Here is a 26,406-nt window from a genome sequence, read left to right on the forward strand (position 1 = left end):
AAGCACTTAATCCCATCTAGAATCATGAAATAAGCAGTTTGAACATGTCTGTCTCTGAAGGAAATATATTAGTTTGTGTTTCCTGTGAGGTGAGAGAACATGCAGTGAGCTCAATGGAGGGGATACTTCCTCCACCTGGTAGTCTAGAAATGAACTTCATTCATTACCCTTTGACTTCTCAGGTCTAGGGATGGTGCCTCCAAAGGTCCCATCAATGTGTCTGTCTTATGACAGAGTCTTCCTTAGCACCAACATTTATGGGACTGACAGTAGCACTCTGTGATTTCAGGGCCAGTCCTTGTTCTCATGTCCATCATTGTTATGAGGTTATCCTATGAAACCAGGACCATCTGTTCTCCTTCATTGATCCCCACCAGCTGTTTTTATATCGTTTTTTTTTTAAATTTTATAGTATTTTATTAGATCATTTCCATGCATTATTCATTAAATACAAAGATAATTTTCTTTTCCTCCCCCCCACCCCCTGTAGCCGACTCATGAGTCCACTGGGTATCACATGTGTTCTTGATTCGAACCCATTGCCATGTTGTTAATATTTGCATTAGAGTGTTCGTTTAGCGTCTCTCCTCTGTCATGTCCCCTCAACCACTGTAGTCAGGCAGTTGCTTTTCCTCGGTGTTTCTACTCCCACAGTTTGTCCTTTGCTTATGGATAGTGTTTTTTCTCCTAGATCCCTGCAGATTGTTCAGGGACATTGCATTGACACTAATGGAGAAGTCCATTACATTCGATTGTGCCACAGTGTATCAGTCTCTGTGTACAATGTTCTCTTGGTTCTGCTCCTCTCGCTCTGCATCACTTCTTGGAGGTTGTTCCAGTCTCCATGGAATTCTTCCACTTCATTATTCCTTTTTGCACAATAATATTCCATCACCAACATATACCACAATTTATTCAGCCATTCCCCAATTGATGGGCATCCCCTCATTTTCCAATTTTTGGCCACCACAAAGAGCGCAGCTATGAATATTCTTGTACAAGTCTTTTTTCTCATTATCTTTTTGGGGTACAGACCCAGAAGTGCTATGGCTGGATCAAAGGGTAGATATTCTTTTGTCGCCCTTTGGGCATAGTTCCAAATTGCCCTCCAGAATGGTTGGATCAGTTCACAACTCCACCAGAAATGAATTAATGTCCCTACTTTGCCACATCCCCTCCAGCATTCATTACTTTCCTTTGCTATCATGTTAGCCAATCTGCTAGGTGTGAGGTGATATCTCAGAGTTGTTTTTATTTGCATCTCTCTGATTATAAGAGATTTAGAACACTTCTTCATGTGCTTATTAATAGTTTTGATTTCTTTATCTGAAAACTGCCTATCCATGTCCCTTGCCCATTTATCAATTGGGGAATGGCTTGATTTTTTGTACAATTGATCTAGCTCTTTATAAATTTGAGTAATTAAACCTTTGTCAGAGGTTTTTATGAAGATTGCTTCCCAATTTGTTGCTTTCCTTCTGATTTTAGTTACATTGGTTTTGTTTGTACAAAAGCTTTTTAGTTTGATGTAGTCAAAATTATTTATTTTACATTTTGTGATTCTTTCTATGTCTTGCTTGGTTTTAAAGTCTTTCCCCTCCCAAATGTCTGACATGTATCCTATATTGTGTTTACCCAATTTACTTATAGTTTCCTTCTTTATGTTTAAGTCATTCACCCATTTTGAATTTACCTTGGTGTAGGGTGTGAGGTGTTGATCAATTCCTAATCTCTCCCACACTGTCTTCCAATTTTCCCATCAGTTTTTATCGAATAGTGGATTTTTGTCCCAGAACCTGGGATCTTTGGGTTTGTCATATACTGTCTTGCTGAGGTCACTTGCCCCCAGTCTATTCCACTGATCCTCCTTTCTGTCTCTTAGCCAGTACCAAATTGTTTTGATGAATGCTGCTTTGTAATATAGTTTAATGTCTGGGACTGAAAGGCCCCCATCATTTGTGGTTTTTTTTTCATTATTTCCCTGGATATCCTTGATCTTTTGTTATTCCAAATGAACATTGTTATGGTTTTTTTCTAAATCAGTAAAGAAAAATTTTGGGAGTTCAATGGGCATGGCACTAAATAGATAGATAACTTTGTGTAGGATAGTCATTATTATTATTTTGGCTCATCCTATCCATGAGTAGTTAATGTTTTTCCAATTGCTCAAGTCTAGTTTTAGGTGTGTGGAGAGTGTTTTGTAGTTATGTTCATAAAATTCCTGTGTTTGTCTGGGGAGGTAGATTCCTAGGTATTTTATTTTGTCTAAGGTGATTTTGAATGGGATTTCTCTTTCTAGTTCTTGCTGCTGAGCTGTGTTGGAGATATATAGAAAAGCTGATGACTTATGTGGGTTTATTTTGTATCCTGCCACTTTGCTAAAGTTGTTGATTATTTCAATTAGCTTTTTGGTTGAATCTCTAGGATTCTTTAAGTAGACCATCATGTCATCTGCAAAGAGTGATAACTTGGTCTCCTCCTTGTCTATTTTGATGCCTTCAATTCCTTTATCTTCTCTAATTGCTACTGCTAGTGTTTCTAGTACAATGTCAAATAATAGAGGTGATAATGGGCATCCTTGTTTCACTCCTGATCTTATTGGGAATGCATCTAGTTTATCCCCATTGCAGATGATATTAGCTGATGGTTTTAGATATATACTGTTTATTACTTTTAGGAACGAACCTTCTATTCCTATGCTTTCTAGTGTTTTTAATAGGAATGGGTGTTGTATTTTATCAAAGGCTTTTTCTGCTTCTATTGAGATAATCATGTGGTTCTTGTTGGTTTGCTTGTTGATGTGGTCAATTATGTGGATGGTTTTCCTAATGTTGAACCAGCCCTGCATCCCTGTTATAAATCCTACTTGATCATGGTGGATGACCCTTCTGATCACTTGCTGGAGTCTTTTTGCTAGTATCCTATTTAAGATTTTTGCATCTATATTCATTAGGGAGATTGGTCTATAGTTTTCTTTCTCTTTTTTTGACCTGCCTGGTTTTGGAATCAATATCATGTTTGTGTCATAAAAGGAGTTTGGTAGAACTCCCTTTTTGCTTATTATGTCAAATAGTTTGTATAGTATTGGGATTAACTGTTCTCTGAACATTTCATAGAATTCACTGGTGAATCCATCAGGCCCTGGGGATTTTTTCTTAGAAAGTTCTTTGATGGCCTGTTGGATTTCATTTTCTGATATGGGATTATTTAAGAATTCTATTTCTTCTTCTGTTAGTCTAGGCAGTTTGTATTTTTGTATATATTCATCCATATCACTTAAATTGGTGTATTTATTGCCATATAATTGGGCAAAGTAATTTTTAATGATTGCCTTAATTTCCTCTTCATCAGAGGTGATGTCCCCCTTTTCATCTTTGATGCTGTTAATTTGCTTTTCTTCCTTCCTTTTTTAAATTAGATTGACCAGTACTTTGTCTATTTTGTTTGTTTTTTCAAAGTACCAGCTTCTTTTCTTATTTATTAAATCAATAGTTCTATCACTTTTGATTTTATTAATTTCTCCCTTAATTTTTAGGATTTCTAGTTTGGTTTTCTGCTGGGGGTTTTTAATTTGGTCGCTTTTGAGTTTTTTCATTTGCATTTCCAATTGATTGATCTCTGCTCTCCCTAGTTTGTTAATATATGCACTCAGGGATATGAATTTACCTCTGATTACCACTTTGGCTGCATCCCAAAAGGTCTGAAAGGATGTCTCGCCATTGTCATTTTCCTCGATAAAATTATTGTTTCTCTGATTTCTTCTCTAACTAAATGATTTTGGAGTATCATATTGTTTAATTTCCAATTGGTTTTAGATTTGGTTTTCCATGTACCATTACTGATCATTATTTTTATTGCCTTGTGATCTGAAAAGGCTTCATTTATTATTTCTGCTTTTCTGCATTTGTATGCCATGTTTCTGTAACCTAGTGTATGGTCAATCTTTGTGAATGTGCCATGTTTTGCTGAGAAGGTGTATTCCTTTTTGTCCCTATTTATTTTTCTCCATATGTCTATTAATTCTAATTTTTCTAAGATTTCATTCACTTCTTTTACCTCTTTCTTATTTATTTTTGATTTGATTAACCTAAATTTCATAATGGTTGGTTCAAGTCTCCCACTAATATGGTTTTACTGTCTATTTCTTCCTTCAATTCTCCTAATTTCTCCATTAAAATTTTGGGTGCCATATTATTTGGTGCATATATGTTGATTAGTTATATTTCCTCATTATCTAAAGTCCCTTTTAACAGAATATAATTACCTTCCCTATCCCTTTTAATCAGGTCTATTTTTGCTTTGGTTTTATCAGATATTATGATTGCAAATCCTGCCTTCTTTCTGTCAGTTGAGGTCCAGAAGGTCTTACTCCATCTTTTAATTCTGACCTTCTGGGTGTCTACCCACCTCATGTGTGTTTCTTGAAGACAACATATGGTAGGGTTTTGGATTCTAATCCATTCTGCTACTTGTCTACATTTTATGGGTGACTTCATCCCATTCATGTTCAAAGTTATGATTGTCACTTGTGGACTCCCTGGCATTTTGATAGCCTTCCCTAATTCTACCCTTTCTTCTTCAGCTCTACCTTTTAATCCAGTGATTTACTTTAAATCAGTCCCCCTTGTCCCCTCCCTTGATATGTTTCCCTTTCTCTTCCCTCCCTTTTCTGTGTTCCCTTCCCTCTACCCCCCTTTGTTTTCCCTTCTCCCTACCCTTGTTTGGTAAGATAGAATTCAAGATCCCAATGGATCTGGATGTTCTTCCCTCTCAGAGTTGATTTCCCTGAGAGTAAGGTTTAAGTAAAAACTCTCTTCCTCTCCTTCTTATAGGAGTTTTCTTCCCCTCCCCTTCCAGTGTGGATCTTTGAGTGAGAAAGATTATTTTATTTGGTCTTTCTTTACACCCTATTTACACATTACATTTTCCCCACACATTAATATACATAGATTTATATAAATATAGTCCTTTTAGAATAGAGTTTGAATAAAAGAAAAAGATAACATTTTTCTTCTTTTCCCTTTCCTTCATATTTACCTTTTCAGGTATTCCATGCTCTTTGTTTTTCGATATCTAACTTTCCACAGAGCTCTGGTCTTTTCTTTGCAAAAACTTCAAAATCTTCTATTTTGTTGAATGCCCATACTTTCCCATGGAAGTATATAGTCAGTTTTGATGGGTGGCTGATTCTTGGTTGAAGACCCAGCTCTCTTGCCTTTCTGAAAATTGTGTTCCATGCCTTACGGTCATTCAGAGTGGAACTTGCAAGGTCTTGTGCGATCCTGATTGGCATTCCTTTATATCTAAATTGTCTTTTTCTGGCTTCTTGTAAGATTTTTTCTTTTGCTTGAAAGCTTTGGAATTTGGCAATTACATTCCTGGGAGTTGTCTTTTGGGGGTTTAGTGTAGAGGGTGTTCTGTGAGCTCTGTCAGTGGCTGTATTGCCCCCTTGTTCTAGAATCTCTGGGCAATTTTCTTTAATTATATCTTGTATTACGATGTCGAGTTTGCTGTTTATTTCTGGCTTTTCTGGTAGTCCAATTATTCTTAAATTGTCTCTTCTCCCTCTATTTTCCAAGTCTATGACCCTGTTGGTGAGATATTTTATGTTCTCTTCTAATTTCTTGGTCTTTTGGCTTTCCTTTATTAATTCTTGCTCTTTTACATGTACGTTGTCTTCCAGTTGGCTGATTCTGACCTTTAAAGCCTGGTTTTCCTTTTCAGTTTGGTCAAACTGGTTTTGTAGTTGTGTGAATTTCTTTTGCATTATTTCCCACTTTTCCTCCCAGAAGGCTTCCATCTTTTTGATCATTTCTGATTCAAATTCTTCATGGGTTTATGGAGAGTTTCTGTTTCCTTTGGAAGGCTTCGGAGCATTTGCTTGTGTTTCCTCTTCTATCTCCTCTGTATTTTGTATTTTTCCTCCATAAAATGTGTCCAAAGTCGCCCCCTTCTTCTTGTTTTTCTTGGAGTTTGGGGACTTTTCTGTGCTGTTTTCCATCTCTGTCTGAGTGGGGAGGTCTAGCTTTTCTTATCTCTGTCTGGTGTTCAGAGGCTTTAGCTCCAGGAGAATTGTCTGTTTGAGGGTGTTACTGCACTCAGTTCCCTCCCGATGCTTCTTCATTGCCTTGAGGTCCTTTTGCTGGCTCTTAGGTTCCCGCTGCTACCTCGTACTCAGCTCTCCGGGTTGGAGGGGATGGGTCCTTGGACCTTCCTTCTGCCTACCCCTTAGATCCGAGTGATCTTGGGTTCTGGCTTTTGGGGTACCATACCTTTTGGTCCAGGTCCAGGAGGAGGGTTCCTGGGATCTATCCTGTTGTTTGTTTTGAATTTCGGTGTCCTAGGAGCATACAGTTTGAGATAGGTTAGGAAGGGTTTCCGGAGATCTGAACTTTAGCTCTCTCTAAGCCGCCATCTTGACCAGAAGTCTGTAGGGAAGATTTCTAAGAAACCAAAGCTTAGCAGGCAAGCAGAAACCTGAGGCCTGAACTTCATTTCTTGACTCTTTTTGCTTCATTATTGGGATTTTGATCTTTGCTGAATTCAAGATATTTAGGAATATCTTTCAAACCTGACCTCCCTGAAAGCATTCAAAGGACTTGCTGCATGAGAATTCAGAGTCAACACAGTCTTTTCTGCCTATAACTTATAATTGAGTGCATCATCTCTGAGGGACCATGAGTTAATCAAACTATCTCTAGCCTAAGACTAAATCTCCCGACTCCTACCAGTCAGAAAACTCATCAGAGGGGGAAAGACCAGGATAGGATACTGCAATTATTTATATGTATGCCCTTGCATTTGTGCTAGCCTTTCCTCATTCTTTAAATGGACCCCCTTTTCACCTCGACTTCCTAGAGCCCCCTCTTTTTTTCAAATGTAGCTCAACAATGGTCTCCTATGTGAAACTTTTCCTGATTTCCAACTGTTTGTGTTCTCCCCCTAAAACCACTTTGTATTTAACTACTTTGCATATATTTGTTTAGAATCTCTTTATATTTTTGCTCCATGTATTTTTTATGTCTTCACTGTCTCTCATTAAAATGTAAACTCCTCCAGATAGAAATAATTCCTTTCTCTGTGTCTGTGTCTCCAGTGGCTAGAGCAACACTTGGCACAGAGTTAGGGTTTCATAAACTCATATAGGTTTGTTTCTGTTGCTGATTGTTCATTTTCAAAGAGGACCGATGACATCATGGGGCGATGTCAAGACTTGATTGTGATTTGGACAGAGAGAAACTGTACATATGGATAGTATAGACATCATTAGAGACAATAAAACATAGTAATGCAACTACAGGAGCACACACAACACACATAAACAAATGAATCTTTGGGTTTCACTAATCTCTAGATCAGTGCTCTGAACATTATCTATTTGTTTTGTTTGTTTTCCCCTCTGGCAGTATGGGGAAGCCTATAGACTTCTTCCCAGAATAATGTCTTTACCTGCATCAATTGAAAATTCATAGAATTACCAAAGAAAGCAAATTTTATTGAAAATTAAAACTGATTTTTTTTCTCACCTAAGTTTACAGTTCCCAGAAGACTAGGCTAATAAATTGGAGCTACATTGGAAATGCAATTTTTACTCAATGGTAGAAATCATGTTGGCATCTTTTAGAGACCTCTTCCTTCAAGGCTCGTATATTCCCTCATCTTGGAAACCTTTCCTGAGTCTCCAAGGCAAAAAATCTTCCTGAATATTCTATGGTCCTTTACCCACATCATTGCCTACCCTATATTACTCTTGTTTCTTTTCTATTCCCAAAAGCTCCTTTTCAACTCCTCAGTAGACTATGAGGTACTCATAGGGAAGGATTGTGCCATGTTTTAATTCCACCTCCCCACCAGATTCACAGAGCTTTGTAGGCTGCAATACTCAATATATTGTATCTAGTGATTCTCATTGACATAGATCAGGGATAATCAAATATGGCTCTTCATTGACCCAAGTAAAGCTTCCTCTTAGCAAAACTGGTGAGGCTTCACAGCACTGGAATTGCATCATGAGCAAGTAATCAACAGCTTAATTTAATAAGAGTTTTCCAGCCTTCAGAGCTAGTGGAGAAGGCAATTTCTAGCTTTTATAAAACTAGAAATAGTTCAAGAATCTGCTATCTTTGGGGTACTAATGATGTTCTGGTGATTTTTTTTATTTAACTTTGGGGGAAAATGTCTCAAGTAATGCCTCCTAATGAAAATATTACACCCACGATTAGGTTCTAAATGTCCTTGCTTCTTCCAAGGCTGACTGGCAGAAGCAGTGAATGGCTCATTGGCAGATAACGTGAGCATCTCTTTCTTAGAATGATAATTTGAGCTGACTTGCTTGCAGACAGGCAGGTTGAGGATAGCTGTCAGAAAAACAAAGGTTCCTGACCACCGAAATTTTCCCAAAGTGTAAGAATCTGCCTATTGGTTAATTCCCCCATCACTGAAAATCTTCAAGGCTCTAGATAACCACTTGGGTACTATATTCTTTGAAAGCAGGTATCCTTTTTCAGTGTGGGTTAGAATAGGAATCCACTGAGTTTCTAAATCTGTGTCCATGACACTAGGAAATCCTAAAGGGAAAGAGAAAGACATGATGCTCTAATTTCTATATCTGCTTCTTTGTAAAAAGACAATTGTTACGATAATGCACATTTAGAGCATCTTACTTTAGGGAAATATTTATTTGGGGGCCTATGCATTGATGACTAATTTCAAAATATCTCCTCTGAACTATAGGGATTGATGTTCTCTGGGGGCTTCCAAAGACACATCGTTTCAGGCTGCCTTTAGTGTAGCAGGGAGTGACATATTCTTTCTCATTCTGGGTCTGAAGACTATTTTTCTTCAGTTTGCCCAGATTTCTTTATGTAAAGTTAGAGACTGATGGGAATGTGAACTCCTTCGAGTTGACTTGACCATCTGGGTAGCTTTGGTAAAGTCTGAAATTTGTCACTGAGAAGTAATGAAATCTTGGAATAATGACTTATTTTTTCACAGATTCAGTTTCTTAATTTGTACAGAGGGAATCATATTTATACTACTTATCTCTCAGGGTTACTGGGGGGAAGATGTCTTATAGATTATAAAATACTGTAAAAGCACTCAATATACCTCAATATCATATCCTTGATTTGGATATCTCTCTTAATCATGCAAATCCCAAACCATTCATGCCTGCCCTGTCTGCACCAGGCTGGTCCACATCCTGCCATAAATTTCCCAGAAAGGAACTGCCCAATGTGCTGAAAATATTTCTTGCTTTGTATTGACAGCAGATACAAAGGGAACACATATGCCATCCATCAATGACTGTTCACTCTCATCACATTCTCAGTCTAGCTTCATTTTGTCATGTGTTTCTCTTATGATATGTGATCCATTTTTGTAGTTATTTATGTGTTACTGTTTACACCCACAATGTGTTTCTCCATTGTCTTCTGAGTGATAAAACATTTTATATCTTCCCAAACTGTAGCATTCCATGATGAACATCTTTATATTACCAGTGGAATAGTAAAATAATATTTAAAAGATGGAAACTTTAAGAAGAATTTTACAGAACTAAAAGAGCCTATATTTTTCTCCTCTTTAATTCAGGGACAACTTATTGTCTCCCATTGGCAGTGTTGATCACACACACTCATATAATTGTAAAATTATATACATATATATATATATACATACAATTGGCAATGTTAGTCTAAGTCTCTATTGATATTTATGTATGTCACATATGTCTCTATCTAAATATCTCTCTCTCTCTCCTTCTATTTCTATATCTCTATATGTTCACCCTGAACCAAACAGTAGAAAAGTACAGGCTCCTTTAATACCCTATAATTCTCCCTGAGAATTTCCATATTTTAATATTAATATTTCAATATTCTACTGTTATTTTATAGATGTTTAACATGGCATGACATTACTTTTGATCTATATAACTGTACTTCATATCTAATAAGTATTTGTCATCCTTTTAATTTTCATGTGTAGATGGTTATGTTAAAGTCTTTGATTCATTATCAATATTTTCTGAGATGCTCTGGAGAGCCATGTTCTGGGACTTGAAAGTGACCAAGACTCTGGAATTTGTACCGAGTGCCCTCTTAAGGACCTTGCTAAACCCAGGGAATCTCTCTAGGCTATACACTGGATCTTTCATAAGATCATACACTTAGAAGTGAAAGACTCCTCAGTGATCCCTGGATTCACTCTCCTCATTCTCATTTTTAAAATGAGGAAATCCAATTTCCATAATGATGGGAAATTTGTCCAAACTTTCAGTATGTTGTATTAGAAGGGGGATCTGAAATCAAGTTCTCCATCTCCAGAGCTGATGTCCTTATCAAAATCTCCTTTGTGAGTGTGGGAGACATAACTGTCTCTGTTTAAACTCCTCCTGATATGAATGATCAGAGGATCCTCAAACAAGGTTCTCTCTTCTGGTATATTTTAAAAAATAATATTTGACCATTTTGATGCATAATATGGGAAAATATTGCTTTGGAGTTTTAAGGCACAATCTTGTTATAATCTAATCGAATGTGTGTCTTTTAAGGATTGATTAGCAATTAGCTCTTTGAGTTCTCTATGTTTTTCTTTAAAAATTTCAGAGGTATAGTAATTTCAGGTATAGTATTACCTGAATATAGGTATAGGTAATTTCAGAGGTATAGTATTACAGTGAAAGTTGTCCATTGTTATGGAATAACTTCATCTAAGATAAGATTGATTTTAAAAATGAAATTAAAAATTTATTTTATTTTTAAATTTGGAAAATTTCATTTAATTAATTTATTTAGAATATTTTTCCATGGTTATAAGATTCATGTTCTTTCCCTCCCCTCCCCCATCCCCTTCTATAGCTGGGTTCGACATGTGTCATTGATCAAGACCTATTTCCCTATTATTGATATTTGTACTAGCGTGATCATTTAGAGTCTACATGCCCAATCATGTCCCCACTTACCCATGTGATCAAGCAGTTGTTTTTATGGTAATAATGTTGATAGCAGTAATATTTATAGTGGGCTTTAAAGTTTGTAAGTCTTTTACAGATATTAGTATTTTATCCTCACAATAACTCAGGGAGTAGAATTATTATTCCCATTTTACAAATGAGGAAACTAAGGAAAACAGTTTAAGGGACTTGCCCAAAGTCACACAAGTAATGTTTCTGAAACAGGACTTGAATACAACTCTTCCTGATTCCATGTTCAACCTTTGCTCTATCTATTGTGTCATCTAGTAGTCCTTCCCTTCATATGTCTGTGTACATTTTTTCTTGTAAAAATTATATACAGATGGGGAAGTTGTGATATAGTCCAATAATGGTGGCTATTTTCTCAGTCATGTTTCTCAGTTTTAATTAGTTCTAAGACTTTTAATATTCAAAAGCCAGTTCTCATTAGAAATTAAACTGCCTTTTATTCTTTGAGGTAGTTCTAGTCCTAAGCATAAGTCTCTTCTTTTTTCCTCAAGTCAAAGGAAGGCATTTTTTTGAACATAAATTTAATAATCTTCTTTGAAAGGCAACAGCACATGTAAGACATTGAAGAAAGGATGCAAAGAAAGCCTGGGATTTAGGAGGATTCAATCATAGATTGAAAGGTGGAAGAGATCTCAGAAGTCAAACCATTGTCCTCCTTCTGTTTTATAGATAATGCAACTGAGGCCTGAGGAAATTAAAAATCTTGACTTAGAAAGCATAGGGAAATAATGGAGGAGGTAAAATTTGAACCCAAGTCCTTTGATTGTAAACCCAATAGTACTCTCTCTCCTCTGTCCTTTGCATGGATACAGCCAGGTTCCTCTGTGAATTGAGTGCTGGCCTGGAGTCAGAAGGACCCAAGTTCAAGTCTAGCCTTAGATACTCATTAACTGTGTGACCTTGGACAAGTCACTTCACTTCTGCCTCCCGTGGTTTCATTAACTGTAAAATGGGTTTAATAATAACACCTACTTTTCATGTCTTTGTTGAAGACCAAACGAGAGAATAAATGAAAAATTCTAAGCATAATGCTTGGAATGTAGTAGGCTCTTAATAAAAGTTATTTCTCCCCTTCATTTTCTTCTCTGTCATGTCATTTTAAAAAGCATTGAAAAATCAGAGACTGTGAAAAGAAGCAGGATGTTTTTGTGGAGGCTACCAACATCTCTCTTTCCCTTCCTCCTCTTAGCCGTGGATCACTCACCATGGAAATGTCATAGCCATCAGTCAACTGAGCATGCTCAGTCCAAGGTTCATCATTTTACCCAATGGTTTCTTTCAATGTCAGTTCTCCTTGAACTCTCCTACAGTATTTAGCCCTATTCATCTTTCATGACACTCCCTACCCCATTTGGCTTCTGTGCTGTTTTCCTCTCTTGGATCCTTCTTTAATGTCTCTGACAACTTTTCTTCCTTATGCTCCTCCTCTCTGTTAAATGTTGCCTTCCCCTTGGTGATCTCATCCAATCTTATGTACAGCCTGAATTTTTGCCTCCATGTAGCTACTCTCTATCTCTATCTAGATACTGTCCAGAATTTCAGGGCCCTCTTTCCATATGTCTGCAGTCTAACTCCTCTCATGTATTCTGTCACACTTAGGATGACCAAGAATGAACACATACTCCAACTCTGCAAGCTGTGTGCCCTCTGGTCTCTATTACTTTTCAGGTCATACCATTCCTCTGAGTCATCTACATTTGAGAGCTCTCAACATGGATCTCTTTCACTATTCCCATCTGATCAGTAGCCAGGGCTTGTCATGACTATATTGATAAATATTTCTTACTTTTGTCTCCTCCTTTCCAATCCCATAATAACCAACCTGACTTAGACCCTGGCCTCTTCTCTCCCAGTCTTGCCAAAACCTTCTACCTAATCTTTCCTCTTCCATCAGTTCTCACACAAAGCAGTCTTGGAATGATCTTTCCTTCTCACAGCCCAACTTTGCCCCAATTCCCAAACTTTCAATGATTCCAATCCATGCTCATTGTCTATAGATTAAATTATAACTCTTCATCTTGTTAGGCCAGATTCTACTGAATCCAACTTCAACTTACATCCTCCGGCTTATGGCAATCTGTTTCAAGTGCTGTAGTCCAGACAAGAGTGCTCACTCAGCAGTCTTTCTCCATATTTCTTATCAAAATCATCCCTCCATGCCTAGAGTGGACACCACCTTGCTATGTCTGTTAATGTACTTCCCCCTTCAAGTGAAGCCTTTCTTCATCCCCACAGATACAAGCAATCTGTCCTCGGTCACAACAGCACAGCAAAATGACTAGGAGAACACTGGGTTCCTAATGACTGCCATGTGGCCAAGGATATGTAACTTCATGTTGATGAGCCTCATCATTTTCTCCTAGAGGCTTGGCATTAAAAGCCACGTACCGCCTTACTCCTTCATATGGTCCAAGTTATTTCAGACTTTATTCACTTTCACACACTAGCATCTTGCTACACAAGCCTACTTGTTTTTCCTCATATGATCCTCCTTTTCATGGCCTAGTCTCCTAACAGAGAGCACCATGGGAGTAGATTCTTGAAAGGGGAGTGGATTGAACATTGCCAAAAGAGCTATGGTTATAGATTTAGATCTAGAAGGGACAAGCCTGATCTTTTACAGATGAGGAAACTGAGGCCTGCAGAATTTGATACCACCCTATTGTTATACTAGAATTAGTAAATGAGGCATGGTTGGAATCCTGGTCCCCTGACTTTAAATCCTACAATCATTTTAAGCTTTCTATTATTTGATGGTTTCTCTTCCAAACTCAAAATGACCCATGACACTGGGAAGCTGGAAGGTATGAGACTTCTTTTACTCAGAGTTTATTTTTTTTCCCATCTACTTAATATGGATACTAATACCTGTGGTGCCTGCTTTTCCTGAAGGTTATGAGAATTAAATCAGATAATACTATTAAGATGCTTTGAAAACCTCATAATGCTATATAACTGGAAGATATTGTTATTTTAAAAGGACAATTTATAACAAAAAAGGAGAGAGGCAAGAGAGGAATTGCAATTTACTGCTTGATTGTTATTGGAAAACTCAGGGTCAATGTCACAGGTACATCTAGTCCATGTATCAATTAACAAACATTGAAGTGCTTACTAAAAGAGAAGTCACTATTACAGGAGACAGGTGTCAAATTTGTTTCGAATGTCGGCCATGTGAATATAGGGAGGGAAAGATGAAAGATCAGGAACAAACATCAGAAGAGGACCCAAGAGCAGAGTATTCAGGTGGTGATGGTAGTGTTGCTTCTGAAAGGAAAGGATGCTGCAACTTTGAGCTCTCACACTTCAGCCAAATATTCGGGATGCCCCAATATTTTCAAGCAATCTTGTTTCAGTAGTGGTGCCTCAGAGATTTTCCTGGTCTTCAGAAAGGTGCCCCATACAGTTTCTTGGGGAGGGCTCTAGTACTTCTCTCACATTCTCATAGGCCAACTATAACTTAGTTCCCATTTCTCTTATTTTACCCTCTCCTCCCTCCCTCCCTTTCTCTCTCTCTCTCTCTCTCTCTCTCTCTCTCTCTCTCTCTCTCTCTCTCTCTCTCTCTCTCTCTCTCTCTCTCTCTGTCTCTCTGTCTCTCTCTCTCTCTGTCTCTCTCTCTCTCTCTCTCTCTCTCTGTCTCTCTCTCTCTCTCTCTGTCTCTCTCTCTCTCTGTCTCTCTCTCTCTCTCTGCCTCTCTTTCATACACACAAACACACACACTGTCTGTCTCTCTCTCTCTGTCTCTCTCTCTGTCTGTCTCTTACATACACACAAACACAAACACACACACTGTCTGTCTCTGTCTGTCTCTCTGTCTCTCTCTTTCATACACACAAACACAAACACACACACACTGTCTGTCTCTCTTTGTCTCTGTCTCTGGTATTATATCTGATTAAACTGGTAAAGTGGGACATAGAACGTCTTTCACAATGACTGGAATAACCATTTTAACATTTTAACACACAATGAGATTTTGTAGCTATACACAGTGAGATGGAAATTACCTTTCTTACCATCTGTCCTTCTAAGTTTGTAGCTATTGCACACTATTGAGTATTCCACACAAAGCCATGAGTATGTGACAAGAACTAAATTTTAATACATAATCTTATTCCTGTTAAGGGAGCATGTGACATTCCATTCTTTTTTTTCTACATCTTTTTCCAGGCTATGTCCAATGCCTGGAATGTTCTTGCTCCTTCCTTTTGCCTCTCTTATGCCCCAGCTCCCTTCTTGTACCACCTTCTTCTCTAGATACATTTCTTGGTTTTCCACGCTAATTATCTGCCTCTTTCAACTTATTTGGCATTCTCTTATATATGTATGTGTTATGTATCGCAATAGAATGTAAACTGACTGAAGACAGATTCCCTCCCACCCATTTTCACATTTGTATCCCCAACCATTAGATAGTGGGCACTAAATGCTTGTTATTGTTGAATTCTCATGCCTATGGCTTCTTTAGTTAAATTACCTTCATAAGTGAGTCTCTGAGGCTTAGTCATGCATACAATCTGTCAGCAAGCACAAGTTTGTAAGAGCTCCAAGGTATTCCACTCTCTGTGAGTCATGCACAGGTAGAGAGTCCCTGCACCTCCTATAGCTCTGTTACCTGTGGTCTCCTGCATATTTGCTTTTCTGATATCAAACAGAAGCATTTTATAGAAAGGACAAAATTTTTTTCAATTTTTTCCAAAACATATTTTACATTTTTTTAACACTGTGTCAGCATGAAATAATTCTTCCCAGTTGAGTGAATCCTTTTAGGGATCCTAATTCCATAATTAGTTATAGGAAAATATCCAGAAATAAAATTGCCATCAATTTCACAGGTGAGAATCTTTGAACCAAGAGGCATGCCATGCCATGCTAAAGAATCCATCCATTCAAAACCAAGTGTATTGTGGGAAAAGGCACTTTGGATTGTGTGGAATTCTTACATCATAGGCATTTGGGCAGTCTAGGTTGTCTTTGGGAAAATCACAAGTTCCTTCATGAATCATATTGAATCTGCCACTTTGGATTTCCAGGCTCCAGCTTGCAGTGTTTTTTAGATAAATTCCCATTCTTTTTAATTTTTTAAAAATTCTCTGACTTTTTCAGTGCTGGTCTGTCCCTAAACTTCTCAATGTACAAAGTACTCATGTTTAAATCAGAATGTTCCTCTATCCTGGGTCCTGAACTGGGTCAGGACTTAACTGAAGGGCATGATTTTCAATAGTCCCCAAAGAGAAGGAAATTAACTCTGGCATGAATTTTAAACAGCTCCAAATGGGAAGGAAGGAGTGAGGTCATATGTTTTGGACAAGTTAAAGACCATAAAAATATAACTTTATTAACACGATCATTGGGTAGTCTAAGAAACATGAATATGCAAAAGAAGAAATATGTCACTTTATGATAGTCTATGTTGAGCTTCTAGGGCTTTGACCGAGGGGGGAACAGAATGGATGAGGTGCTGCCAGGTTTCCCCCCTCTACTTTTACCTCTTTATGGGATAAAACAGTCTCTGCCGGGTTCCAGTTTCTCCCATAGGCACACTTCCAAGACAGATACATCCTGAATGTTTGATGGCCTAAAAGTACCTAAGCACTCATGTTAGAGTTCATAGAAAGGTCTCAACAAAAGCCAATTTAAATGATTCTCTCAGGCTTTACGTTGTGAACAGTAGGGTAGGACCAAAAGTGCTCTGCTCCAAACAAGCCTCTTATGCCAACTGAAATCTATAAGGTCTTTTGAAGTTATTGGGGATGAATTGAGGCCCTTCAGGGCTTCTGTCTGCTCAGAACAAATGAGATGTTGTAGCAATAATAAGGACACCATTGACCAGCCCACTCTGTGGTTCCAAATGCTCACTTTTCCCACTGGTTCATCATATAAATGGGACAAATAAGGAGAACTGCACCCAGGGCTCTTTGGGATCAGAGGACATAGAAGTCATTGTTATTGGACAGATCTGTGAAATGATGGAGGGCGAGAGCTGAGATCTGGGGAGCTGGTGTGCTCAATCTGCTACCATTTTGAACCCAATGAGTTGCCACCTGCTGGGGGACAGGTTTGCAAAGGTGAGTCTCCCACTGGGGCTGAATGGGAGCCTCTGCTCGGTTCTTGTTCCTGAGTGGTTTCTCTCCTTTACAGTAGGTGACACAACATCGACAAGCCACTGAGGGCTTGCCTTGGTGCTTGGCTACTGCCCCTGGAGTGGGTGGACCTGCCCCTGCAGCTCTCCTTGAACTCAGGAACTCTTGTGGCACTTTCAATCGGCCCCTCCTTCTCTGGATGTGGTCTAGGCTTATATCGGATTGGGAAGAGCAGCTTTCATTCCAGCCAGAGCCAGCACTCAGGCTTCTCAGAGGCAAAGCCAAGCGCAATGCCTTCCAGAATTTGGAGCCTGATCGTTTGGACCTCTCCCCCTCCCAGCTGACGAAGGAGACAGAATCTTTCAGTTGGAGGATGCTTGGGTGTGGCTGCTCCAGGGGCCGGTACTCTACAACCACCAGCTGGGTTGCGATGGAGTTCTGGCAAAGCACCCCCAACTTAAACTCCAGCAGGCTAATGCTCTTCTCAGTCAGGTAGTCAGGGCTGAGGACCACAATCATTCTCCGGCTTCTCTGAATGAAGTCAAAAACAGCTTCTACTGTGTCTAGATGAGAAAGGCAGAAAAGAAAAGAGAGAACGAGCGAGAAAGAGCAGACTAGCCAAAAGATGCACAAAACCACAAGGCCAGAATCGGGCTTTGGAAAAGAGTTAAGGAAACACAAAGCCTTTCCTTACAGAAGTAGAGATGGAGCTCATGGAATTTCAATATATCTTCAGATAGTGCTAATATCTGGCTTGCTTTTCCTACAGTAATTTTTCTCTCATTTTTAAAAACTCTGTGTTATAATGGAGAGATCCATGGAAAGAGGTGAGGGACAAGTGAAATGAAGCTGGTGTAAAAGCTACAACAGATATCCAATATATTTGTATGTATGCTCATGTGTTTGATATTTGTGTGCAATGGATATCTACCCAGATTTTATAGCAGTAGCTCTTACAGTCATTTATATGTGTATACATGCATTTTATATTTGGTTGTATACATACCTCTAAATATATGTGTACATATGTCTATCCCTACATATCTATATCCATCCATTGATATAGTGAGATAGATAGAGAGAGAGATGGATGAATAGATGGATATATAGAAAGATAGAAGAATAGATGGATAGATAGATAGATAGATAGATAGATAGATAGATAGATAGATAGGTAGATAGATGGATGGATGGATGGAAAGACAGACAGAGATAGATAGATAGATAGATAGATAGATAGATAGATATATAGAAAGACAGAGATAGATAGATAGATGGATGGATGGATGGATGGATGATAGATGGATAGATAAATAAATGGAGAGATAGATAGATAGATAGATAGAAAGAGATAGATAGATAGATAGATAGATAGATAGATGGAAAGACAGACAGAGATAGATAGATAGATAGATAGATAGATAGATAGATAGATAGATAGATAGATAGATAGATAGATAGATGGAAAGACAGACAGACAGATAGATAGATAGATAGATAGATAGATAGATAGATAGATAGATAGATAGATAGATAGATGGGCCCAATATTCCATGTCTTTTAAGGACAGGTTACAGGGACAAACAGCCCCCAGCCTATTTGTAGAACTATCTTTACATCAATAAATGGGACTAGAGGATCAGAAATCATAATTCTACAGACTGAGTCCCAACTTTCACAATATTTTCCCTAGTGAATTTCAATCAATAATATTGAGATCTCCAGAAAGAATTGTTGTTGTTGTTCATTTGTTTCAATCATTTCTGACTTTTTTCAACCCTGTCAGGGTTCGCTTGGTAGAGACACTGGAGTGGTTTGTCATTTCCTTCTTCAACTTATTTTACAGATGAAGAAACTGAGGCAAACAGGGTTAAATGACTTGTCAAGGGTCACATAGATAATAAGCATCAGAAGCTAAATTTGAACTCATATCTTTCTGATTTCAGGACTAGCATTCTATAAATTATGCCACCTAGTTGCTAAGAGAGAATAATAAACCCAATTCTAAATGAAATCAAGTTCTATAGTAGGTTAGTGCTGGGTTTGAAGTTTGTGTAATTCTGGAATTGAATCCAGCCCCTGATACGTGTTATCCAGGGGACCACAGGCTAGTCACTTACTCGCTCTTAGCTTTAGATGCCTTGTTTTTATTAAAGCAGCATCTGAATGTGAATCCATCTGTTTCTTCTGCAGATAATAACCATACCTGCAACCTCTCTGAGTCAGTACTATCCTCAAGTGAGATGATGCTCCCAAAGCATTTTGGAAATTGGAAAGAATCCTATAAGTGTCAAGTACAATTACTCATTTCAGTGTGGGCCAAAATACTAAGCACTACTAGCCTAGTGCTTAGAAAATACACTGTTCTTTTCCTATTAAAGTCAACCCTTGCAAGGTATTCAAGAAAAACAGTGTGCATTTTTAAAAGCAATCCTGGTGAATGTTCCTTCAAGCCCAAAGCCACCATTTTAGTTGCTTTTGGTGAAAGGAATGACCTCAGCCCCATACTTTATATGCCTATAAATGAAAGCTGATGAGTTACAGGTAATTGGATCACAAGAAAGCTGACAGGGATTTAATAGAGCTAGGTGGCTCATCAAATTAATGCTCTCCAATTAATGGAGTGATCATGAATCTTTAATGACAGCTAAAGAGATGCATGCTCAGCAAAAGACCTGTTGGCTGGTTTTAACCATAATTGGGGTAGGGGGGAATAATAGCCCAGTAAGCATTTTTTAAAATATCCTATAAGAGTAGCTTAAAATTCCTCTTGTCTTCAAAATCTTTTTTCCCTACTGACTTCCTTTATCTCCTTTAGTTGGACTAGCAAGTGGGGCTCACAACCCAGGGGTCATGCATGACTCCTCATTCTCTTACCGTACTACCATATACCAAGCCCTTTCATTTTTTTTCTGTAGCAACATCCCTCCTGTATACTCCCTTCTCTCCTCCAATATTTCAAACCATCCTAGTGAAAGTCCTCACCTCCTCAAACCCAGACTACTGTAATTACCCAAATTAATCTTAGTAAAATTCAGATTGGATCATGTTCTCTCCCTGCTCAGTATATTCCAACAACTCCTTATCTGGAAAGAATTATAAAATCCTCTGATTGGCATTCAAAGACTTTTGTAACCCTGAACCCCCCCCCATATAAATCTTTCCAGTCTTTACACCTTATAATCCCCATCACCATGTACTGTGTGTTTCAATGATGCCAGTTTCATTGCTGTTCTTTACACAAGGCACTCCATCTCCCTAGAATGAGTAATTTTTTCTAGTTGCCCCCTATTGCTAGAACATTTTCCTTCCTTATCTCTATTATCTGGCTTCCTTCAAGTGCAAGCTAAAGGTTCACCTTCTACAAGAAACCCTTTACTAATCTCCCTGAATGCTTGAGCCTTTCCTCGGTGGATTATTTCTAATTTATCCTGTACGTAGCATTTTGTACATTGTGATTTGCATTTTGTATTCTCCATTAGACCAGGAACTCCTTCAGATCAAAGGCTATCTTTGGACTTTCTTTCTACCTCACTACTTAGCAAAGTTCTAGCTCATAGTAGATACTTACTAAATGTTTTCTGATGGATTGACTAATGGTCCATTTGGTGAATGTGATATAAATGGTTTCCACAATGGAAAAAATAAAGTATTTCCATGTCCCATATTGGATGTAGTCTAGTAAACCATTTTTTCTAGATAAACATACCTGTATATAGCTATCCAAAAGTCTTCCCACTTTCTGAGTAGTTTCTATGCACTTACTCCAGGATGCTTTTTAACTGAAAACTAATTGGGATTTCCTCTTTAACTATTTCCTGCAGTGATCCTTGGAGTCTTTCCCAAACTCCAATAGTGGTCTTTGAAAGCAAATTTGGTATTTTGGAAACAGTCAAAAATTAACTGGAGCCAAAGCTGGTGAATAAGTTGAGTAATCAAACAGGGTAAATGTCATCTGTGGTTTAAAAGAGTGTGTGTGTGTGTGTGTGTGTGTGTGTGTGTGTGTTTTAAAATAAGTATTAGAGAAGCAAGACTTGATTCCTGTATTTAAGCTCCTAACCTTCCCTAGAGATGCCAGTTCCTAATTGAAGACACTGTTTGTCACCATCCTGTAGAGTCCCTGTCTACCATTCCTAGTCTTTCCGGAGGTTACCATGGAGATTACTCTAGTTACATCTTCTTGGTTGCTATCCAGGCAAGCTGTATAAGCAACCTTAAATCTCTGTCGAACATTTTAATGTTGAATGAACAGCGAATATTGATGGGGTCGAAGTGGGGATTATCTGGCAGAATGTTTACCTGGATATGAGGTACAATTTAGATGGAGAGCTAAAATCCTATTTTATTGGATTTGTTACAGAATGACAGCTCTTCTTTTTAAATCTTCTTATTTAGACAAGTACATCTGGTGGAAATGAAAGTACCTCAGAGTCACTTCTACCTCTTGTCTCATCCTTGAGACTACTTTGGAGCCTCAGAGTTGGACACAGAACGTCAAACATGGAGAATGGGTTGTATGAAACCAAAAAAAAAAAAGTTGGAGCAGTCAGGAATGAAGGATGGAAGGAAAATAATGGGTTGTGGTGAAAGGAATAGAATCAATGCCATAGAGAACAGGGTACTCCATCACTTAAATGAAAGATCACTCTTTACTTTAGACATTCTAGATCTTAGACACCGATTTCAAATCCCATCTGTGTGGCTTCCTAACTGGTTGACTTTGGGTAAACCACTACTTTAGTCTTCATATGCATTCCATCATCTGTAAAATAAATGGGTTGGAACAGATGGTTTCCAAGATCAGAGTCTAAATCTCAGTATTACACCATAGTGGATGTAGGAGGTAGCCTTTTAAAGGAAGGTGAGGAGTATTTTGCTGGATACAGCATTTGCTGTGGAATCAGAAGACATGAGTTCATGTTCTACCACTGCAAATAAACAGCAGTGGCTTTCAACAACTAACTTCCAAGAGTCATTTGCTAAATCAGTGGATGGGATGGTCTTCCTTGATGTCTCTCTCTCTCTCTCTCTCTCTCTCTCTCTCTCTCTCTCTCTCTCTCTCTCTCTCTCTCTCTTATTCTCTGTCTCTGTCTCTGTCTCTGTCTCTGTCTCTGTCTCTCTCTCTCTCTCTCTCTCTCTCTCTCTTTCTCTCTCTCTCTCCCCCTATTATTACTATCCTGGCTAGTTTATGCATTTTGGACATAGAGTGAGTTGGGCATGAGGTCAGTCAAGTTTGATAGGGAAGGAGGCTGGGCACCTTATGGTGGACTTTTTCACAGTTCATGAAATGAACCAGCTGCCCTGGCATTTTGGGTTTGTCATTTCTTGATTTCTCTTACACTGATTTTGCTCCTAAGCAATATCTGTTCTCCAGCAGGACCAAGTCTCAACTTGTTCTCAGACACTTCCCAGGTGCAAAAGACTCCCCTCACTTTTTTCCCCATCTGTCTCAGAAATCACATGTTCTCATGAAGGATTCTTCTCCTCTTGGTGCCTAAACCCCCAAAGACAACAACAACAAAAAATATGCACAAACTAAAATTCAAAATGGAAAATAAATGGTTTATTTTTAAAATAAGCAAATTTACAAAACAAACAGAAAAATACAAAAATACTGAGATTTTGACAAAACCTCAAAATATGAAAACACATGGAAAGAAAATATTCAATGAACAACTGAAACTGATAGCCTGCCTTTCAGAATAGGTCTCAGTTTCCGTTAACTCCAGCTAAGTTATAAAAGGGATTATAGTTCACTTCTCTCCTACTGGCCAGATGTAGCTTTTCTAGTGTTCTGGCTCCTTTTGGATTCAGAATAAAGCTCTACCCTTGGAAATAAAAGCCCTTTTCAGGCTCATTACTGTCCTCCATCTCTCCCTGCCCCTTCCACCAAACAATCTCATCCAGTCTTCCTAACTGTACGTCTGTCTCTCCTTAGGGAAGAAATTAGACTCACAAACTCCTAATATTTCCTTCATGGCAGCAGCACTGCCAGCAGCAAGACTTAAGATGCTGCATGGGGACAAATTTGATCTGAGGTAAGAATTAACCGAGAAGAATCTCAACATGTCAGAAAGCAGTTGGAACCCATTTGCCCACCATTACGCCGGGGAGCCTAAGAAGGAGAAAGTATTCACCAGAGAGGAAGCAGTTTTCATAGACTTTGAGGTCTACTGATTTTTTCCATCCCCACATTCCTTAGGGAAGCTCAATAAAGGCTCCACTAGGCACTGGGTAAGCCCCAGATGCCACTGAACCTTGGCTTTCATCAGAGTCCTCTCTAATGGGGCTGTGATGGCATCCCATCCACCCTCACCCATCAAGGCAGCATCAGCAAAGGAAACAAACAAACAAACAAAAACAAGGCCACTATTTAAAGGTGCGGGTTTTAATGTGTCTGAAGCAGTGAGACTTTCCTCAAAGTAAAATATTTTTTTTTTTAAATCTAATCAGCTAAATTAATGAGCATGAATCGGGCCATGGAAATGATAAACCACCACGTCCTGCTGGGGAGTCTTAGATGGGTACATTAAAGCTATTCTGCAAAGGCCAGGGAGGTGAGGACAACTGGAATATTGAACCAGGCTACAACATGGGAAACTGGGTTTCACTCCTTTACACAAAGAATCGAGCTGGTTCCCTTGAGTCAACAAGACTAAGAGAAGCACCTCTGATCGATGCCCGTCCTGGTCACTGACGAGCAGTTAGTTCTAGGACAGGGAACGTTCGTCTTCCTTTCACATGATCCAAGCGTGAATTCAGCACAGCTAGGAGATAGTTGGCTGACATGACCCTCACTGATGGCCACAGGAGCCCTGCATATGGCGGAAGTCATCAAACCAAAGGTTGTGCTAATGATGCTGCCACCTGCACCCCAGGAATACAGTGATGGGGAACCATCAAATGACGAGAAAAGGAAGTCAAAAAATATAAACTATTCCATTTTTCCCAAATTGCCTAGAAGGCTCCTTCCCCTCTGATTCATCCATGCTAAATCTGGGAATGCAGGACCTCTCTTGGAACCCCATATCTCTCCCTTACTCCCCATGTGACCTTGCCAAAGCTCCCTGGCCAAATCTTTCCTTTTCCTGGAGATAACTTGACTTGCAATATCTAACTCATGGGGAGCAAAGTACATATATATGTGTGTGGGCATATACATGTATATACATATATACATATACACACAAATACATATATCCATATACATACATATATACAGTTATGACTATTTTTCCCATGTTCTAGTGAAGGCACTTTGGGTACATGTGGACACGTGTGTGTCTGTGTGTGTGTAGATCCACAGACACAACTAAATGAGGGCTTTATTTTTGATTTGTTGTTGACTTTCAGCCATTTCATTTTCCATGAAATGCCTGTTTCCAAAGGCACCTTGAGCTGGAAGGCGCTGGTAAAGGAAGGATGGACGCTTCCCTCCAACGGGACACCAGGTCTACCATTTGGGGGCTGTATGTGAAGAATTAAAGAACCCCTTGCAAAATGTCCCTCGGATTTGGTCACCATACCCAAGACCATGGGGAGAGGTATTTTTGTTTGCTATTCCCCCCCTAGACAGAAATAAGTCTGCCTAGATCCTGGATTCCCAGAATCCAAAATAGACTCCTAGAAGGATCTCAGGGATCCTACAGGTAGGATCAGTGTATGTACCTGGACGTCACTGGCCTTACGTTTAATAAGAACAAAAAGAGTAAAAATACAGTTATTAGTGCATCACTAAGAAGGCAGTAAGCGTGAGGGGGAAAGCACCAGACCTCATGTTGGAGTCTTGAGGAGTTCTAGTCCTGGTTTTCCCCCTTGACCTGATAACATGAGCATCTGAATGTCTGCAGAGACAACGTAAGGGGAGACCAGAGAGCGCCCATAGGCGCCACAAAGCGCGCAGGTGGCTTCAGGTTCTGCCCTTGTCTGGGGCTGGGGGGGTTGGAGACATGCGTGCCCACCCCTTACCAGCAGGGAGAGAGATGACACTGCCAGCCACGCAAGCTTGGCAGTCCAGACTTTTTCAAGGCGCTTGCTGGGTTTGTGAGGTCTGTGTTGGGTGATGCTTCAGAAGGCAGAAGCTACAAGCCACTGAAGGATCCTCCAGGGCTCAGGGGTCCTAGTGTCCTCTTGAAAGCTGAGTAAACGAGCCTTAGGAAAGGAACAATCAGACTCTCATTCTCCCAGCTCTGTTTCTCGGACCCTGTTTGAAAAAGAGGTCCCTTGGAGGACGGGGCAAAACTTGCCTCAGGGAGATGGAATAAAGAAATGACTTTTTTGAATTGGGCTGGAAAGCCCATTTGCAGTTCTGCTACCAGCCAGAAACTCTCCTAGACACTGTTTGTGGGTGATTACACGCCTGCCCTTCAGGAAGGCTTCCAAAGACTTGGTGGTATCTTCAGGGGACAAAGGGGCTGCTCCTGGCCACCCAGCCTGAATAAACCACCTTCCTCCCTCTCAGATTTGCTGGAGGGAGGAAGGTGGAGGACTGGCCTCCCTGAAATGCTCTCGTACAAAACTGCCCCTTTGTCCAACCTAAAAGAGCAGAAAAACCAGGGGAAACCCCTCACCACAGTTTTCCCCCATCCTTTTGCCTTCAGACATTTTTTAAGGAAGAATAGGAGAGGCCATGCTCCTCAGTGCTGGACCAACTAGGCCTCTTCTTCACCGGCATGGCCACCTGTAGCTGCTTCCAGAACCTGCCCTGGGGGTACTTGGACTTCTCCCCTTTCCACTTAATGACTGTGAGTGCAGTCTGGGCCCGCTTCAGCTCCTTCACCTTGGTCTCCTTGACAGCTTTGTACTGCACTAAAATGACTTGGACGCTGCCCCTAGAGGCCATGCTTTCTAGGCCAGCTTTGAGCTCCAGAAGGCTCTGGGTCCCCTGGAGGATGTAGTTTGGACTCAGGACAACCAGCAGCCGTCTGCTTTTCTGAATGAAGCTCAGAGTCTCATCGGTGACAACTGAGAGAGAAAAGATGGCGGTAGTTAGTGGGGATGGAGGCCAGGGCACACGCACTCCACTGGAGAAGAAGGGAAGGGACCAGCCAGCCAGTGGGGTTGGCACGAGGCTCTTACCCTGGGCCCCTTTCTGGATGGCCAATGGATCAAACACACACTGATCGCTTGAATGATGGAACAAACATTTCCCAAAGGAAAAAAAAAAGAGGGACCAAGCTGGGCGGTAATGGGGCAGTTCTGTCCTCTGGGAATTGGGGCTTCAGAAGCTAGTCCTGAGGGAAAGGACATGCACACACCTACACATGTATGTGTGTGTGAATAGAGAGAAATACACACACACTCATATAGGTACATGTGTGGCAAAGAATCGGAAAT

The 26,406-nt window shown here is 39.5% G+C and overlaps 1 protein-coding gene across 1 annotated transcript in view; it reads right to left on the reverse strand.

The window, feature by feature from the left end:
- Positions 1 to 14,537: 14,537 nt before the first annotated feature.
- The window catches only part of IL1RAP (interleukin 1 receptor accessory protein), a 155,392-nt gene continuing 143,523 nt past the window's right edge, over positions 14,538 to 26,406 (reverse strand). The window contains 1 exon segment of the mRNA XM_007502459.2: positions 14,538 to 17,633. Within this exon segment, the coding sequence (XP_007502521.2) occupies positions 16,912 to 17,633 (722 nt within the window). The 3' untranslated portion in view covers positions 14,538 to 16,911.

This window comes from Monodelphis domestica, chromosome 8 (genome assembly GCF_027887165.1).
Source record: "Monodelphis domestica isolate mMonDom1 chromosome 8, mMonDom1.pri, whole genome shotgun sequence".
Taxonomy (NCBI): Eukaryota; Metazoa; Chordata; class Mammalia; order Didelphimorphia; family Didelphidae; genus Monodelphis; species Monodelphis domestica.